At 34.1% G+C, this 20,778-nt stretch overlaps 1 protein-coding gene across 1 annotated transcript in view; it reads left to right on the top strand.

Annotated features, from left to right (window-relative positions):
* LOC149799437 (von Willebrand factor D and EGF domain-containing protein-like) overlaps positions 1-20,344 on the top strand; it is a 43,127-nt gene extending 22,783 nt beyond the window's left edge. Inside the window, exons 9-20 of the mRNA XM_089958780.1 lie at positions 143-225; positions 3,330-3,393; positions 6,590-6,766; positions 7,700-7,911; positions 9,023-9,341; positions 11,224-11,379; positions 12,650-12,821; positions 13,419-13,609; positions 14,414-14,683; positions 15,131-15,239; positions 16,967-17,105; positions 17,416-20,344. Coding sequence (XP_089814906.1) covers positions 143-225; positions 3,330-3,393; positions 6,590-6,766; positions 7,700-7,911; positions 9,023-9,341; positions 11,224-11,379; positions 12,650-12,821; positions 13,419-13,609; positions 14,414-14,683; positions 15,131-15,239; positions 16,967-17,105; positions 17,416-17,644 — 2,121 coding nt within the window. The 3' untranslated portion in view covers positions 17,645-20,344. The remainder of the gene's footprint in view (positions 1-142; positions 226-3,329; positions 3,394-6,589; positions 6,767-7,699; positions 7,912-9,022; positions 9,342-11,223; positions 11,380-12,649; positions 12,822-13,418; positions 13,610-14,413; positions 14,684-15,130; positions 15,240-16,966; positions 17,106-17,415) is intronic.
* The last annotated feature ends 434 nt before the right edge of the window (positions 20,345-20,778 follow it).

Below are 20,778 nucleotides of genomic sequence, written 5' to 3'. Positions count from 1 at the left end.
AATATTTTCTGTTCTTATTTTCCACTGCAGCTATCATTCACATTCACCACAAATATTTCCGCAAACACTTCTACAATACTTCAAATTAGTAAGAAAGTGAACAAAAGTCTTGGATGTCTACAACTTATTGTTTTATCTTCAGGTGACAACGTCCTCTGAGACATCATGGCAAGGAAAGACCTGCTATTCGTATGTAGACCCTCACATGAGATCGTTTGATGGAAGGTATGCGAAGATCCAGAAGCTCTACCATTATAGTTTGTTTACTTGACCACCCTCTAATAATGACAAGAGTTGTGATTACTTATTTGAAGCTTATTTGTATAAGCTTGTAAATAAGTCATGACTTTATCTAAAAAATCAATATCGAGAAGAGAGAATCACAAATTAAAACAGCCTTTGCTTATTAAAAGTATACAGGCCATGCTTGTCTATTTCTCATTTAAATTCATTCCACAACTGCATTAGCGGTATGGTTTACTATCTTACCCCTGAATCCAGATTTACAGAAGAGCGGCACATTTAAGCTTTTTTTTCTATAAAATATAATGTCCGAGAGATGAAACTATTACACAGTATGTCCCTTTGCCTAGGTGGAGCCAGATTGAACTTTTAGCCTGTTATGATAAATTTAGTCACACAAAACCTTAATAAATTCTGTATCTTCGTTGTTTAATCCTTCCATCCGACCATCCACAGAACAGGATATCATACAGTCCAGCCTGCAATTGAAGCTTGCCGTATACCATATTCCTTTACCATCCATTCTGGCAAAACAGGCTAAGCTAACGCAACACTCGAGTCATTTTGTTTCACTGCCTATCTTTTGGAGTAATGCCGACCGTGCCGGTGGAAATGTTTCATACAAATATCGATGTGGGCCTTGATGATTTTATTCCACATAATGAGTGTGGGAAAACCAGATTAATTAACAAACTCGTATGCCACTGTGGAACGAACTTATTTCAGTTTAAAGGTTTTGATCGAGGAAATACGTGTTGAAGGACTATGAATTCCCTCCATCTCGAACTTCTAACAAGGCCTACACGTTTAAATAATCATTAGGATTGGAAGGGAGGTTGACATGGACGAATATACATCTTTCATTTTACTATTTTGGGAGCGTTCAATGATATACAATTTTCCGACAAGTTGAAAGTGCAAGCTGCCATCCTTTGTCATTACAGTCCCGTACCCAGAAGCACGAACAGTAGATGCGCTGTCATCCGGTTGGGATGGCTTGTGGCGAAAATTAAAAGCGGTTATCAGCCACTGGCGTAAGAGAGGGATCGGTCATTCTGGTATTCGCATGAATCCATATAATAGGACGCTGTCGGCCTTAATATGATATGGGTTTGGTGTGTCAGAACCTGTCTCAAGAATCTGCTCCAATTGCAGGTTGGTGAACCCATACTTATCACGGCAAGATCGAACCTACACAAACAGCTGTGGTCACAGATATAATATCCATTGCAGCACCGGCTTCTCCGTAACGCCTGGCTCTTGTCGCGGGGGAAGGGGGGGGGGGAATCCGGAATGTCGCTAACCTTTAACTGCGGATAAAATCTACATTTTGCAGTATTACGGGAAACGTAGCATGCTGTCCGGGATTTGTACAAAGTCAACAACATTGTCACTTGAGTTCTTTGATCCCGCAGATGACTTATTTCAAATAAGACTTTGTACCTCCAGGAACTATCAAAGCCCACCGCTCCATGAATTCCGGTAATTTTCAGGTATTATGCCACAGAGTTTTTGGTCATGCTGAACCATATCAGATGTGCTTTCCAATTTCTACTTGAATAGGCTAAATTCTCTCACCATGTATCATAACTGTAACCTTTGGTTTAATATGTCATTATTCCGATAGAGGCTTTACATTGAACGTCGCTAAAATGTCTATCACACAAGATGGGCTTTGTGATAGTCTTAACATGGTCATGTATTCTGCCGTTTCAATGGACTCCAACTGTATCAAACTCTGTTTAGATGTTTTCGAGATAATAATGACGCAGCCAGGCCTTCTTGCTAAGAATAGGCTGCGGTAAGCAGACAAGCATACGGTCATAAAATGTACCATCTTGTCAAAAGAACTTTACAAGTACTTGCCAGTTCCCTCTAGCATTACTTGAAGTGTAGATTTAATAGTCATGGAATACTATGGCGTCTTTTTCGTCCGGTGAAGTCAAGAAAAGAGGATATCATCTCTCAAGCCATATCATATTAGTTGATGTGATTTATACATTCTACATCGCCTGGAGTTTCAAAGAAATCAGATGCGCATCAATAAACATCCAGCTGATGAGACTGGAGCAATCTCTGTGAGCCTGGATTTCGGGCCGGCATGTACGGTCAACTTGTTCGACAGTTTATGTATGGGATCTAGCTTCGAACAGACAATATTTAATATAGAGACCAGTGGCAGTTTTCTAGATGACCACAAAACCCAGTTGATGTCGGATCAACCACTTTACAATTAGTAGTTTCTCGCTTTATCTGATTTCACCAGTGAGAAGAGTTACTTAATTTTATTCTTATCGTGCAAAGTTGTCAGGAATCGTTCTTCCTTCATGCTGTGAATTCTGCCATTCGTTCCATGTTAGGTGCACCTGCATTGGTAGAAAACTTAATTACATACTCCAAATACTTATTCCATTAAAGGTAATGTGATTGGAGAATGAATTCAAGGATAAAGGTAAACTGTTTCCCCGGAGAATAGGTGTCCGATACCTTGCGATAAACTTTCCCATCCTTTCCATACATGCAACCATTATTGGTGACATTACTCAGTTTAAAACTGCCGCTGCCTAGCAGTGACCAAGGACGGGTAAAGGATGACAATTTCTTCGCGTGATCTATATGAGAAATATACATAACAGATTAAGGATATTGTGAAGATTATTTTCTTTGCACGATTGTGATCACTTTTGTATTCCCAGAGTAATTTAATTTGAACAAATTATTTTATTTCTAGTTTTCATGAAATAAAACGTCAACATCGGTTTCTTCTGAATAATCTATTTTTAACATTGTTTATAACTAAGACACTTATTAAAATTATTCTGGAATATTTAAAAGATTACCTGAAATGAACTCTATTCTGTAAAATTTAGTCCTTTTGAAGATCATGTAGGAGAAATGATCAAGGTACTGTTTCCTGTAATCATGTGTTTGACAAAGGTCTTCGAAGATTTCAATCGCATCAAAGCTTTCGATTTAGATGAAACTGTTATCTAAAATAGTTCTTCGAAACTAAAAATTAATCAAGGATGTACAATATTGCAATCATGTTATAGCTGATGACTATAAAATGTGATGTTCTTTTGCAGATATTATGAGAACCAAAACATTGGCATCTTTGTCCTATACCGCCATAGGTCAAGCAAACAAGAGGTAATGCTGAACATATGTAAGATGTACTTTTACTAGATCACGTAACGTTAGATTTCTTCTACCTCAATAACATGTTAACAGTTTGAAAAAGCAATTAATTTTCAATAGTTGCTATTATATCTCCAATATCTTTCATTCACTACGAGTCAGTTCCGCTTCTGCTTATTTGTCTTCCTTTAATGGGGTTTCTTTTCAGCGGAACCCGTAAGGACTTGAATGGTTATTATACGATTAAGCAGACCAGCAGTTCATTGTCTTTCCTAATGCACGGCGAATCCCAAATTGGTTGAGTATCATTTTCCTTTGAAAATCGAACTTGATCATATGTCTGTCACATTCATCTGATCTACTGGCGTGAAGAGTGGAGAGAAACGAGCAAAGAATAGTTTGTCTATTCATAACGACGGTTAAAGAAGTTACCGTTAGAACATGTTTTGGAAAGTGTAACTGCTTTATTGATTTGTAATAACACAATCTGCCTTGTAAATTGAATTGAAATAGCATTATTTGTTTGCTATATTTACAGTGCTAGGGCATTGTGTTTTTATTGTTTGGTTTAACCTTAGCTCCTTTATGATATTTGGTTTCTCATTTTCTACAGAAAGGCGGGTCATATTTGCTCCATTATCCTTGTTATATTCATTATTATTGCAATTGTCTATCACTGCAATGTAATGAAATCTACATTTCAAAATGTCCACAAAATTGCACAGCTTGCGTTCTTTGCAGAAATTCAAGATTTATTATATCATATAAGCTGCCGTTATACTACTATAATTATACTGCATTGAATAATGGGATTTAATGCAACCATCTCTTCGTATTACTAATAATATATTATCGTCTAGTCAGTAATGCTATCCAATATGTATAGGTTACTGCATTTGTATGGGAAAATATGAACGAGTTTTTCGGATGGAAATACTGCACGACATTGGGAGTGCAGTATATTCATCCGACAAAACGAGTTCATATTTTCAGATACAAATGCAGTAACCTTTGTATTATATGTTCATTTTCTTATTCTACTTAAGGCTTAAGTATTTAAATAAAAATACACTATAAGAAACAACGTAACCGAATGTATGCCGTATTCCAAACTAAATATACAAGCGCAGATTCGTCATTACAGAACAACTACATTATTAATGCGCCCATAACTCCGCCCAGAAAATTTGAACTTAGTCTCGCGCTAGACATAACTGTTGAAAGAAAATGGCGTTTTGGTCTACTTCAAATTGAAACGTGGAATCATATTGTGAATGAATGCGCATTGAACAACTTTTCCATTTGATCTGGAATGAATAGACTTTGGTATTTGTGTCGATTCTACGAAATGTCGTGATTGTGGACTGGATATATCTGCCAATTCTACATGAAATACAAAAGATTGAAGCAGCAAGAGAAAAGCGTGTTGACATTTTCAAGTGTGTTTCTGTTCTGTCATTTTATGTTTGAAATCATAACGCGTGGAAAATATGAAGTCTTTAAATTGCAATTATCAAAACGACGCTATGGAATTTAAAATTTATTTCATTTTGAGTGCAGTAAGGAGGATTTTATTGCACTTGGAATATAGTCGAAATTACAGTATAATTTCGAAATGTGTGATCAAGCTTGAGAACCCATGACATAGCTCATGTAATTCGGACTTACAGAACTAAGAAATTACATTTAGAGGAAATTCAGGATGTAAAACTGTAATTATATTTTTTTTCTATTTTCATTACCAGCTAAAGAAGACAGTTTATGTTTTGTCACTTGCATATTTGTTGTCAAGACCATGTCTGGCGTGTATAGCGAGCCTAAATCTGAAACACTGCATCAAAAAATTTAACGCGGAATGTGCTAAAGCAGCTGGTATATGGCAGTCCACGAAGCATTTCGTTTCGTTCATTCAGAATCAAATTTAATCAACCAAACCGTAAAGCGTGTACTACTAGAGTGTATATGAGTTGTTTACAAAGTAGTTCCTAACAGGGCCGGCGCTACCATATAGGCAAACTAGGCAGCCGCCTAGGGCGCAGATTTGAGCGGGCGTATTTCTCGAAATCAACAACAGTTTTGAAAAATAAATGAATAAATTTCATTTTTATTGAAGGTCGATTTTTATCCTGGTTTATTTCATACAGGGGCAAATAATCGCTTAGATTCAGTCTGACCGAAACACCAGTCTGACCGGAACAAGCAAAATGAGTGAGTGAAAATCGCGCGTATACGAAACTTTCAGGACGTAATTATGTTCGCGTGTTTTTATAGGCCACGGGTTTTTCCGTGGAATCACGCGTATACGAAACCTTCAGTTTGCCGTGGAAACCAAATTGAGGGGGTAACTCCTTATTTTAATGGTATAAACAAGGAAAGAATTGGGCAGACAAATGTGCCCATTTCTCATGAACTGGGCAATTTGACAGATTGACTTCATCACTTGACTGAGCTGAATTGGTTAAAAACTTTGCTGAGGAAAAGGCACGCAGAGTGAGATTTTGAATTTTCTTTCTGTCTGCATTTATCCCTCAGCCAAATTTGGTTTCAGGTGTATCAGTATTGAGTGTCTGTTCAACTGTCCATTATGCTGTTAGTTCATCACTAATGTCTATCTTTATGTTTGTTTATTCTTGTCTTAATTTTGCAAATAAAATAGTATCAAGTAGTGCTTTATTTGGGGGGGGGGGTGTCCGGACATTTGAGCACAGAGAGGTCTGTACTCAAATGTTGAAATTTGTTTTTAATTTGTTTTATTGTTTATAAATTTTGAAATTGATATATTGATATTTTCGGGCGGGGGGGGGGGGGTGCGCCAGAATCTAACCTTGCCATGGGCGCCAGATGGTCTGGCACCGGCCCTGGTTCCTAATACACTATCGGGCAAACGTGAGTTCAATATGAATTTGTGCGCTGGTGCAATATCGTAACATATTGAACGATTTTGGCAATGTAATGTTAATGGAGAAAAAATGAGCATATAATAAAAGAAGAATTGCAATATATGTCGCATCGACAATATACATCTAACACTATAGAATGTTCTATACGACACATATGTATCGAATTACCTAAAGCTGTGAAATATCGTTTTATCTGAGCTTGATTATGACATTGTAACATTTCTTCTTTCATCAGAGCTCTTCAAAATATTGTTCTTATAAAACAGTACAGACAGATTGTTCCTGAAATAGACATTTCCATTTTGCAGGTTCAGATGAAAACAAGAAGATGCAATAGTGTTGCAACTTGTGCATGTGCAGTGGCTGTGCGTGCAGGAGGTGATATATTCTTAATTGACCTCTGCGGAACTCCCGGACTGATAAAGCATGTCTCGTGCAAGGAAAACATTCTTGATGTCAGACAAATAAACCCATATGTGTACAAGGTCTATGTTCGAACCTGTTTGTGTGCCAATTCAATTATTAAAGCAAACCTGAATATTGCATATGAGATAATGATATATACAGGCAACATGTATGCTAGTTCATAATCAAAGTAGTAATCGTGTTGTGATTGTGAAGTGTGTTGGTTGATACACGCTATTTTCTTGCATGTTCAGTTATTGGTATAATATGAATTAAAGTTTTAATATAATAAATGTTGACCTGCATAGAACAAGGTAAAATACAAAGATGATTAAAAACATTTTCTCGTAGTGGTTTTCAGTATCACTTTCTATAATAGTTTACAAACTGTACATATTTTTAGAGAAAAATTTCACCGGATAATCTTGTATGATCAGTTTGTTTAAGTATTTGAAGACACTTCCTGCATATCGCAAGTGTGAATGAATAGTTTTTATTTTAATTGATCCATGATATGTTCAAAGAATTTCAACTCCTAGAACACTTGTATCATAACAAACTGTTATCAACATCTCAGGCAAAGCAAATCGTCTGGATCATACTCGACATCCCAATTGCAATGAAGATATTTTGGTCTAGAAAATGTTTTTTTTTAAAAAAATAAAATACTTTAAAGTCTATTACAAACAATTTGTTATGTTGTTAGGTTTGGTATATTTCATTTGCAAACTTCATAAAATTTTCGTTTTAACTGTAATCGACATTTACAAGCTGCAATGGTATATGAATCTAAAAAGAATAGCCTAAGTACGATACTTTAAGCCTTGATTTTATTCTGTTTCTGGCAAAAAGCCCGTTTCTTGGTGTCAATAGTTTTAGGTTTTACATCCGTTTTAAGGCGGTTTCTTCATTTATATAATTGGCATATGTATCGAGCAAAATTACCTAGAGTTATAGTTTCAACCGGAATATAAATACGTTATAGTGTGTCTATGTCGTATCTTCCTTGACAGATCTACATGCCACTTCGGACCATGGTCTATGTTACAATTAATAACTGGTGGGGATACGAATCAACTCTAAATCTGAATATCTACCCGTCTGTGAAGGATGTACAGAAAACACAAGGGCTGTGTGGTGTGCTAAATGATAAAGAAGGAGATGATTTTACAACTCCGTCTGGAAGCAAAGTATCTGACAATAACGAGTTCTCCCTATCTTGGAGGTAACTATATTGTTAACATATTTATTGAACGCTCGTAGATTGAAGGGAGTAACGCTTGTCTCGTCTGAATGGAATTCAAGTTTGCTCTAGTACATGCACACATACAAAGATGCATACATAGATGTTGCCATCCTCGGGAAGCACCTCGTTTTAAGATTCCTAAAAGTTATTGAGCTGTCAAACTCGAACAGCTAATAATTTCACCACCAAACCCTTATGTACAATTGTATTTTACAAGTTTTGTCGTTATTCAGATATGCTTTCATCGCATATCGAATGGATGAAACAGGGTCAAGGGAAACTAAACGATGCGCATGCAGAATTTAACAATCCGCTATTTCCCAAACCCTTCCGATTTCAGGCACTGTAGTTCCATGTATGCTCTTATATTTATAAATTGGCATCTTTATGGTGAACAGAAAGCAAAAAGATTATCCCTGCAGCACATCATGCATATGGATGCATTACTATTTCAAGAAAATGTATGAACACTTCAGGTGATATAACCGAATGCATTAGGAACTGGTATTTGTGTGTTTGCATTGTATTTCATAGTATGCATGTTTAATACTTTTCAAAAAAATACTGCCACATCAGCAGTGCAAACCAAATCTACCAATATCATCGTATAACATGTTTTTTTGTAATGTTAATTATATCGTTACCAACATTTCACTTTATGCAAACTTGAACGCGTCTTGTGACAAATGAAATATAATAGTGGCAAACAGGATGTTGTGGTCATATAATGGACATACCTTGATAAACCAAGGACGGAAAATTTTCTTTACATAATTTAGTGCTCTTTAAAGCGTTTTTACATATCTCACATCTATAAAATGGACACATCAATCATATACTTCATTTTACAGTTGGTTACAGATCCTTAATATAAAGGTCATATATATATATATATATATATATATATATATATATATATATATATATATATATATATATATATATATGCATGCGTGTGTTGGCCTATGTGTTCTATATTACCCTTACTTGAAAGAAAAAACAATTATGTATGTAAATATGGACAGTCCCTTCGATGTGAAAAGGTGTTATATTATTATTATTATTATTATTATTATTATTATTATTAAAGTATAGATCAGGTTGACTCCTTCTTCGATCCCGTCAATCACGATCCTGTGTTGTGGGATGAAAATTCGCTATTTTGTGTCTGTCCTGCTGCTTTGAATACGGCGACACTCCCCAGTACGTCATCAGGAAGTAAGTTCGATCCAATCTGCTCAGCAAGCCTTTCTTTATCCTGTAGTGTAAAGGATAACGTACAGGGTACGCAATATGAAACCTGCAACATCCGAACAAAAAGGTCTAAACGGTCATTTTCAAAAGAGATCGAGAGGATTCTGAGAAGAGAAACCGTGGACAACGACATAAAAACTCATAATGTTGAGAAGGTGGGTTACTCATACAATGCAAAGACTGTTTTGAGAATGATGAACTTTTTTAATTGTTATGGTTATTAGCTATGATGAAAGTATTTATTCGATCACTTCCTTTGGCTACATTAACAACATTCGTAAATAATTGCAAATTTTCAGTAAAATGAGGGAAGTTAATATTTTTCTTGATTTACTTAGACGCTTGCTTACTTTTAAGATATTTTAATGCAATTCTTTGTTATACTTATTGATTGCTTACTTGCCTGACGTAATATAAATTAGCAATATGCCGTAAGCATCTGCCATGCATGCAGGCTAGGGGCATGTCCATATCAATAATAATAAAAATTAATAATAATAATAATAATAATAATAATAATAATAATAATGATAATAATACTAATAAAAACATACGGCGTACTAATATCATAGCAGGCCCTAATATCAATTGGTTTTTTCGAAAACTTACGAACAACTGACACCGTCACCATCAGCCAATTATTTTTACTTGGAAATTCGTATCTATGTTATCATATGTTTGACTGATTACAGTACGGGTGTATATCCCTCCGCCTAGTTAACTATTACACTAATGGTCATGAAGACATTTTCCGTTGATAATCGAGACATTGGAGCCTTCGCTAAATCGTAACGGACCGCTTGGTTACACTAACGTGGTTAACATTGACGTCTGTAAACAAAGAGCCCTTGGCCCTAAAACGGACTTCCCTTAAGAGCGACATCCTGGTTTACTTTCATTTTGCACATGCACATTTGCCAGATATCACCCACAAAAGGAAGAAATGCAAAATGTCTAGATTTTATGTAAGCACATTCACTAATGTTGTGTAGTGTTCTGAGAAAATTGCCCCCTCCGCCACATAACTTCTTAGAACCTATATAACAATACAGGATGACCTCCCTTAATACGAATCATAATGCAATATACACTGAAATTCGTTTCACTTATGATACGCACCACATATTCACATATGGACGAACCACTTATTTTTGGATTAGTTACGTACTTTCAGACGGCAATATTGAATATTTATTGTAAATTGTTATCACTGTATCTTTCACGGACCACAAAATTGAAAAACACTTCTCCATATCTTCAAATGTGCACATGCATGAGATTTCAGGAAAAGATGCAGTTGACTATGAATTATTATTACCAAGTACAACTTGAATTTAGGTCACAGGTAACTAAGTACGGAACCAGCCATTGTGTGACCGTATATGTAGTATCATATTTTAAAGAACGCTGATTGGCTGATAATAATCACTAGAGAAAGTTAAATTTTCAGAAGACGCTTTAGTGTCGGTAAATTATTCTTAATTACCTTGTATCTAAGACAATAGACTCCACACTAGAAAAAAATGGAGCACGCAGCTATATATTATATTGTTTATAAGTTTTAACGTATTTCTCATTACTTGTTCTTTCGCACGATGTAAGTTTGAGTTGCCCATTGTAGTTCAACACTATAGTAATTTCGCCAAATTTTGACTATACGGTTAATGGGAACTAAATTTATCGGTATCTATGTATAAAGCAAAAACTTAATACCTCCACAGACTTATTGTTTGTGCTACCTACCTGTCTATGCAGTATAAATAAAATAAGCAAAACGTACCTTTTCACTTTTGTTGTATTTAACTCACGAAAATGTCAAGTCTTCTGTGTACTCTACCCTTGTCAAGACATATTTTAATTTGATATGTCTCAGTAAAAGTAAGTCTAAATGAACGTGCTTTAATCACGTGTTTCCGAGGAAATATAGAACCAACAATGGTATTAAAACGAACCGTTTTACTACAAAACACGAAGCACCTAGGTGCGCATTCATGAGCGAGTCAATGCTGACCCATCAAGTCATTCATTTTCTTGCAGAGATCAATTACAAATATTACTTTAGAGGAGGCATTAGAGGAATGCACAAGTTTCTTCTCCAACAACTGTACCACGGCTTCGTTTGAAGCGCAGCTGCCAAACAGTAATCAAAACTCCATGAACAGTTCCATTACTAACTGTGCTCTGGATTATACGGTATGTGTTACTATTGCATGCGCCATTAAAAAACAAACAGATTTATGTTTTTAACCGAGCGTGTTATCTGTTTTTACATACATGACCGTATCCATATTTTCGTTCTAAAATAGGAATCAGTATCATGAACGTATTTCATATATATGTATTCCCACATTTACGACCGAATACAGAATCTGAAGAAAAAGAAGAAAACAGAAGAGATTGTGTTGATAAAAGGTACATAACATGTATCAAGTTGCTGCTAACTTTTATATATATGTCAATGTAATATGTATTGAATAATGCCATTGCAAACTTGTTATTCTCACAAATATTTGTATTACTCTAACGCCCGGAAAAAATGAAGAAAATGAAAACTAATATTGATTAAGAAAACGTCATATATATATATATATATATATATATATATATATATATATATATATATATATATGTGTGTGTGTGTGTGTGTATGTGTGTGTGTGTCTGTATGTCTGTGTGTTGAATTCAAGGTAAAACCATTTGCACTGATGTACATAACATGTATGCAAATGTTATGGTAATTTGTATTGCGCTGGATTATTATCTTATAATTATATACTATATTAACATGACCCGGTAAGATAAGCGTCTTTAACACTGATGACAAATAAAGAAGATTATGTCAATAGACCTAGGTGATAGTAATGTTTATGATTCTAATAATTATTTATGACATTGTCAAAGTTTTGTTTTGTAAAATATGTAACATATAAACATACAAATTATTATTATATTTTTACATTTGAATGAAATTATGCTACATAAAATACGGTGCGTTTCAAACATTTATATAAATTGCAATCATTAGCATTTCCTGATGATTGAGTTTCAATTTTGAGTGGCCAATGAATGTTTTGAACAATAAATCAAACGTAACCCCACGAAATGTTATCCTCATAAAGCCACAAGTTTCCTCCACAACACCGACATTTTGTTCCTAAAATGCGTCATATTTTATCGAAGCAAGATATGAAAAGGGCGGGAAACGTGATAATACGATATGACATTTTGACCAGCTACTCGTAATATCTATTTGAATCAATGTGCAGGTCCATTGCATTGTTCCCGATAAATTGCGTAGTATGGCATACATTGTAATACAGCAAGTATCGCTTAACCTGCCAATGCATATACCATTTTAAACGATTTGACAAACCGTAGACATATAAATATTTAAATGAGGACGTGATCTTTATATATCTTAACTTTGATAGGAAATGATAATGATTTCTTGTTCATAATGTAGTACACAGGGGATATGTCACTGGCCAGTCTTCACTGTGAGACCTTCAGGTCCGAAGTTGATGAAGAAATCGGAAGAAACAGTACATTCAGAGAAGCCAATCCCGAAGTTGTTGAATCCTTTCGTGCTATGGCATGCATTAACGACTGCAGTAATCATGGTGTTTGTGTCAACGGTGCGTATTTCAATTCTGTCACCTTCATTTGGTTTTCACTTTTATTGAATGTAATGATGTCTTTTGTTAACGCACATCCTTAAAATGTTGTATTGTTATATTGTTTGAAAGAGTGTGTTATGTATTTAGTGAGCACATCACTTTAAACAATGTCTAAGAGGAGATATTGGTCTCTCTTCCCCTCTTTCAAGTTACGTACTACTAAAATTCAGTCCACATGAATCATTCATATTTTACAGTTTATTCTATTTCCATAGACGCTTTGATTATCTTATGCCTCTTTACATTTCAATAAATAGTCAAACACACACACACACACACAATATATATATATATATATATATATATATATATATATATATATATATATATATATATATATATACACACATCATCCTGTTTAGTTTCAATGTTATCGTATACTCATGGGTCTAAAAAGTTAAGCAAACCTGCATTAATCATGATTTTTGCGAATATAGAATAACAAATATAACAAGCAAATTAATATTGCATGGAACCTTATCATGTACGACTCATCCATTATCTTCAGTCCTAATTAAATAATGCCGCTGTTTACATGTTTGCTGTTTATCACAGGATCATGTATTTGTCAGGCCCATTACATAGAGGAGGATTGTTCAGTGTCCCTAAGCAACTATCCTGTAGTGGAAGATACGTACGCTGGAGGACTGTGTCAAAAAGATAAGGATGAATGCTGCGGAGAAGTACCAATATACGGCACTCGCTTTGTTAAGGGCATTACCAAACAAAGACTTGAGATATTTAATGCAAGCATCACTGTTTTATACTTACGTTTTACTCCATAAATGTTGATAATTATGATCAGACACTCCCTTAATTATTATTTTGGGCGACATGTTTAATTATTTTGATCAAGGGAAATACCATTAAATGTACAACTTTTATTTTCATCTTAAATGAAAGGTCTCTCCCGCGGGCACAAAATGTATCAAATATTCTAATTTCTTTTTGCAACTCCTTTGTCTTCATATACAAATGGACAGGCATTGTCTTTAAATTGTTTTAATAGTTAACTAATCAGGCCTAAGCTTAGTGAAACTACAAGGTAACTGTTTGTAAAATAGTCAAGCTCTTAAAGACCTTGGCTCCAGTAGTAAAATCATCGGATTCGAGTTTATATCAGGGTATATGTAGAAGTAACTGAGAAAATCTGTTTATTTTCAATATTTGGTTTGCTGTTATATATTACCGCCTAGCTGACTCAGTGATCTACAGGTGGAAAGTAACATATGATATATCATTGGTGCAGCTAACAGACAATACCCCCATTATTTGTTGTATCTTTTCAAAACTGCAGTACCTGAAAGGTCAATCATGTAATTAAAATTTTGCTTTACACACAGTAGCAGTATGTATCTATTTATCCAGTGCAAGGACGGAATAGTTTACCTTATAAAACAATTACGTATTCGTAAACTTGGTAACTTCTGAATGTTTGTTCAGTCTATCAAATTCTAATATATATTTTGAAGAAAACAACTTCAATAATTATACACGCGACACATATGTAATGTTTAGCACGGTATTTATTGTTCTAAGGTCTTTTTCAGATATATCTCAATGGAACCAAAGTAGTTGAAGAACCAAACATCAAAGTCATTTCCATTCTAAACCCCTACGAGGCGCATATAAATATGCCTTGCCACAGAAGTCAAAGGTCAACTGACCCTGACAACAGTTCTATATCGTTTATAATAGGAACACGAGTGTCCTTGACGAATGATGGTCGAAACTACGGCCCTGCAAAATCGTACTATATTCTTGACTCCAAATGTCAGGGAATTATCAGTGATACCAACGGATACACGTTTTACCTGCTGGTATATATATATATATATATATATATATATATATATATATATATATATATATATATATATATATATACTACTAACACGTTTAACAACTGTTCGTCATATAATTAACTAGGTTACATTTTATATAACATGTCGTTGAAAGACAAACATATCTTATCCTTCGCCGTATAACGATATATGATAATTTATGATTAGTGAAACAAGTGAGTTAGCATATATTAAAACGCCGTAGAAAACGTATGCAAATTAATAGTAAAACAGGTGATATGATTCCATATGTTTCACTTAACAGCTGTATTAACATTTATTATACGATGCTAAGTTTTAAATGAGAAAATAACATTACTCGAATGAGTAAAGGTCTTGGATATTCTTAAATATTAGTTTCAAATTGTAAGGATTGATAAGAAAAACATTGGTAACATGTATTTTCTTTATAATTAATGAAAGGATGGAACATGTTTCATAAGTGGTACATGCTACAGTGAAAGGGAACAAAATTCCCTCAATGGATGCCAGCAATGTCAGCCCACACTTGATCGCTTCTCTTGGACATACAGTGAGTAATAACAGTTTAATTTTACAGGTTTTAACGAAAGACACACCTTTGAGTATAGAAGGACTAATAAGTAAATATTGTTCTAATACTGTTGTGGGAATATACCTATATGTTATGACGCGATTGTAATAAAACTAAGGTACCTGCTAGGTTAAATGATAATGGGAGGGTACTTATCAAGTGTTGCTTAGTCATTCACATGGTGTGCTGAAATCTTTTTGATATTAGTGTCCTTCAAGAGTGATAAGATAAAAATGTACACTTCGATAGATAGCTATAATCATAATGTCATGTTCTTTTCTACAGTGTAATCAATTATGCTCGTTATTCCTCACTTTCTGATTTCCATGATAAAGCATTTGATCTTATATAGTGTTTTGTTTGCTTTATAAGACGTTTGACACTGCGCCAGAATAAATAGCCCCATCTTGGCTAACCAAAGGTCGTCGGTCCACAAATAAGGTCGATACAATTTTAAATAGAATGAATTAACTAAGGAAATAGGAGGTAATGCAGATACAAATTTCATATTTACTCCTTACAAAGGAAATATAAATAAATTATAGTTAGAGAAAGAACATATTTTTAGACCATAAGCTGTTTGGTAAATGGAAAATCTGGATATTATGAATTTGGCCATTATTACAGGTTTAAATGATCATGGCTGGACATACGTCAACGTGTAAATACTTACAAAAGTCGTTCACAAATCGTAACGTAAATCCTAGTTCTAAATGTATTTGCTTTGTGAGTCTCATCAAATCAGCAATTGACGTTAGGATATCACGTGTTTTCCTTCTATTAGCGTCTTCATACTGAAGCAGAAAAGTTAGCTTTAATTGTATTAGGCGAGAGGGGGTGGGTATGTCAATCATCACGAATAAGCAACTTGTATCATCTTCCCTAGGCAAGCAAAGATTGGGTAGTCCGTACAAAAGCAGCACAGGAATTAAAGGGCCACCAGAATTGTTTGAATCAGTAAATGTAGTGCACTTTGCTTGTTGGCATTTAGTGTGCTTGATTATTCTCTAGTCAGATCGATCACCATCCTTTTTAAAGTCGCATCCGTGTTTAGTGAGATCCGTTCCCAATATGTCATAGTCCATCATTCTAGATGTCAGCGGATTGAACCCGCGATGTCAAGCAAAATTGCAATACTCTATCAAGGTACATTTTATACTATGCCATGCCATATGCTGTTTTGCTTTGTTTGCTTACAAATTCCAAGTGTTGGTTTGCAGAAAGATGTTGAAAATGTAATAATTGAACTTGTACTGGATTCATAGTTGAGCTGGATGTGTTTGTTATTGTTATGACGGAAGTAGTTAATGCAAATGTTGAGAAAAAAAAGAGGCTTAAAGCCAATTGGAAACCGAAATTATTCCCAAACATTTACTTATTTGTGTTGCAAAATTGTATACAAGTATCACATGACCATTTACAGCTAAACAAATGGCAGAAAACGGTCGATGTATTAACCTATTTGGTAACGAATGACTATGTCATACAAGCGGTAAAAATACCCATCACATCTTAATTTATGTTACTTTGTAACAAGCGTTTTATAACAATTAATTTTCACATCCACGACTTCCTCAACATTTAGAAGATAGCATTTAGGAAATACTTCGATCATGAATGGAGTAATTTAAAACGCTAGCCACGAAACCGACAAAAAAAAAAAATCATTATTATTGATAAAGTATTTGTATATATGGTCCTTGCAGAATGTACCAGCACCAATGATCCTCTGTCAGTAAAGGATATGACACCTGTAATAATTTCTGTCTCCATCGGGACACTGGTGATTGTATTGGTGATTGCAACAATAAATATCATCAAATGTTGCCTCAAAAAGGAGAAACGGTAACTCTTCTATCTTTCGATCTCGCTATATGTATCTCTGTCTTTCTCTGTATCTCTCATCTCCCTCTCTCGCATATACCTACGTCATATACTATAAAATTAAACATTCTTATTTGTTCAGAGATCAGTATTGCAATAACAAACATTAACTTGTGTTTGTGTGTGTGGGTGGGTGGTTGGGTGTGTTTGTGTGCAGATACTTATCAAATACACTCAGTTAATAGGTTTATATTGCTAAACTGTATTATCAATCAGACTTCTTAATTAGCTTAATGTTGCACTTAGGAGAGTATGAATCTGATCTTTTCAGCATCGCTGGACATATTGAAATTAACGTCCCAGTACCAACAGCCGCCCCGAGGACGTTCGACAAAACTTTGCTATTTTGCAGTCGGCAGAGCCTGCGGGATTCTGGAATTCAGAGAAATGGAAAGAACGTCTATACCTATAATACAACCGGGAACAATAGACCAGGAACTCCAGGATCTTTATCCTTTCAGAAGGTTTTCCTAGAAATGGAGTTGCCTGAAAAGTATTAAGCATTCAGTTTTATAACACGTTTGGTATCAAAAATAGGTTTGCTGAAAGTTAAATTTCCATTTGACGAAATTATGACTACAAAGTCGCAGATGTCATCCTCTTGGAACGTAACTAATATCAGATAATACATTGTCTCTTCTTTTTAAATGCGCCTTTTAAAACCTCATGTTGATGAAAAGATTTTATGACGACATGTCCTAAATATTTTTGACTCTTTTCTTCACATTATTCTTGACGTATTGAAGGCGAATATGTTGTAATTTCTCTCTTTTGCGAAACACGCCACATATGTTGTTTGATCTTGAAACGTTTGATACGTGTATATTATAAGCCAGGAATTAAACGCATAAGGCATCTATATTTTCTAAGATTCTATATAGCAAAGAAAATTTAAATATCCTTTATATGATTTGAGGGACTTCATGCAGTATCGTCCTTTTAAAACGGTAAATCAACTACCCCTTTTGTTTTTTGTTATTTTCTTTTAATTAGGGTGTTTTTTATTATCTTTGCTTTGTACTAAACTGCTTTGGATTTTATATTTTCTGTGTGGAAACACAGCTTATTTTGTATTATGCACATTTAATATTTTTCTAATTTCATCTCTGTTGTTACGTTGTATGTTAACGGTATTCATTTTATCTATTTGTCTTCTGGAAAAGTAATTAAGTACTGACATTAACAAAGAACACATTATAGGTCGCACTTCGGACAATGGACTCTATTAAACTTGTTATTATAAAGATTTATTTGTTTGTTGCAATCGGTCTACTGTAGTGCTATCTCTTTATCCCTTGTTCTCAGTTTAGTTACTGTGTACATTACAGTATTACTGATTAACAAGATCGCAAAACTTCGTCAAATATCAACCTTTGTTAATTAGAGGATATCTAGAATTTATATTTTTTCCATTTATTTCGGCGTATGTTTAAAAGCTTCACAAATATAAGATACAACAAAAAATTTCTAAACTGTTAACAACTGTTCAATGGTCCTAAACGACAACATGTTTTTTTTCACATTTAAAAACACAAACATTTCATTATGCAGATTAAAAGCGACATTTGTATTCATCGTTCACTGTTTGATATCAAACGAGTTCAGTAGACACTGTGTATACATTATGTAAGCAAATTCATCTGTGAATAATTGTTTTATAAAAGAATTCAGCAAAAGGAGTCACGTCAGTATAGGATTTCTAAGGGGACAAGATGTGTATTTCGGAAAGGGAGACAGAAATGAGGTATTGCAAGAAAGAGCAGTGTAGAAAACTGAATCAGTGAACATATCATGTAATGTAATTTGGAAGTTCTAAAAGTTTCTCTCCGGTTGTGGAAGCATTTAACTTCATTGCTGTTAGTGTGTAATTAATTCATAAAAATAGTACTTGCTTTTTTTTTTTTTTTTCTTTTTTTTTTTTTTTTTTTTAAATCGAAATATTGAGCTTTTTAAATGTTACATTGTAATGCTCTTATACTGAAATTGGTTAATTTTTATTTATATTATTTTTTATTTGTACTTAAACTATGTGTATGTGTCATTAGACGGAACACCGAATGCCAAATATTACTGGTCAAAATCTGAATTTGAAGGGTTAAAAGCAGCTAATACCGAGTGGCCTAATATTGGTGTAGACAAGCGATAATTATACGTTAACTAGCTCCTTGTTTTACAATTCTAATTCAATTTTGGTGTGTTTTTCTTGATTTTGTTTTTGCAATGGTTTTTTGTGTGCTTTATACATTTGATGTGGAATTACATATTGTAGAATACTTTATTTTTAAGTAGGATTAATATACTGACTCCATTTGTAGCTTTTTATTTCCTTGTCCACAAATAACAAGACTATCACTTTCAAGAAATCACAAATAACAGGTTTAAACATAGAATGTTCACCAAATTGTTATTACAGAGTTTTCTTTTTTAATTTTATTTCTTGTTCTTTTCCTAGCTTCAGCTCATCGTCTGAGAATTTTCTTTCTACCTTTTCTTAGCGAGTATAGCAAGTCTAATCATATAAAATAATCCCAGTATATCAATAAGTGAGAAAATGTGGCATGGCTACTTAATTGATTTGCTTGCAAGTTTGGTCGTTAGACGAGACGCCCGAATAAATAGTGTTACTATTCAGCATCCAAATGCAATTGAGAACTAGATGCCTAGTCAAATCTAATATAGAATAACACTGTGCCATTCACAAATGTGATGTGAGTGCTATCACTGTCACCACTAGAGATCCTTTTAACACTTTCGTTTAGGTTTTATGTCTTTTTTATCATTTAAATCAATATGTTCTGCTGAAAATAAAGACAAGAGTAAATAACGGACTAGATCGAATCGCCCCAAACCTGATATATCCATAACATTGTTTTATTTAAACCAGGAAAATATTTTATTAATTAGCAATGAATTCATAAACTTGATGCAAACTTATGCGCCTTTGTTGAGCCGAAACATGCGCTATATTAAACGCAGAACTTGATTTTATCCTGCTTACAATTATTCCAAAAATGTCCTTTTGTGAATGTTCTTCCTGCAACATGTGTTTCATTATCTTTTCTGATCTTAGAATGTGTGATATATTTCATATTAATTGAATTTTTTGGGTAAAACTTTGAGATGACTTCCAGTCGTCTATTTTAATGAAGTAAAGATTTGTGATTTTTAAGTATTGAATGTAATAAATTTTAACCATCTGACTTCAAACGAGTTTTTATAATTCGATTTCGTTTTACACTTTCTTTCTTTATAATTTCACGTAGAATAAAATTGGTAATTGTCACAAAGACTATTGTTATATTATTCAAATAATACATTTATTTACAAATTTGATCTCAGTTTGGTCGCTCTCTGAGTGAAGTGGACAATGATAACGATGTAATTATTAAAAGAGAATACGTTCATTAGGTGATCTTCACTTTACCTCATATAATGTTGTACACGGTTGAACTCCACACATAAACATACCTGACAAGTACAAAATTACATATAATCATCCATAATAGATACATGTTATTTTACCTGGAATGTGTTTCTCTATTATGTCTTATTTCGCTTCGTATTGTTTTTCTAAGTTGACTTTGACAGAATACCCAACGCCTTCCCCACCACTCCTTTCTCATCTCCAATAAAA

Source organism: Sinohyriopsis cumingii, chromosome 5 (assembly GCF_028554795.1).
Source record: "Sinohyriopsis cumingii isolate HCF-2022 chromosome 5, ASM2855479v2, whole genome shotgun sequence".
NCBI lineage: Eukaryota > Metazoa > Mollusca > Bivalvia > Unionida > Unionidae > Sinohyriopsis > Sinohyriopsis cumingii.
This window is presented reverse-complemented; position numbering and strand designations above follow the sequence as displayed.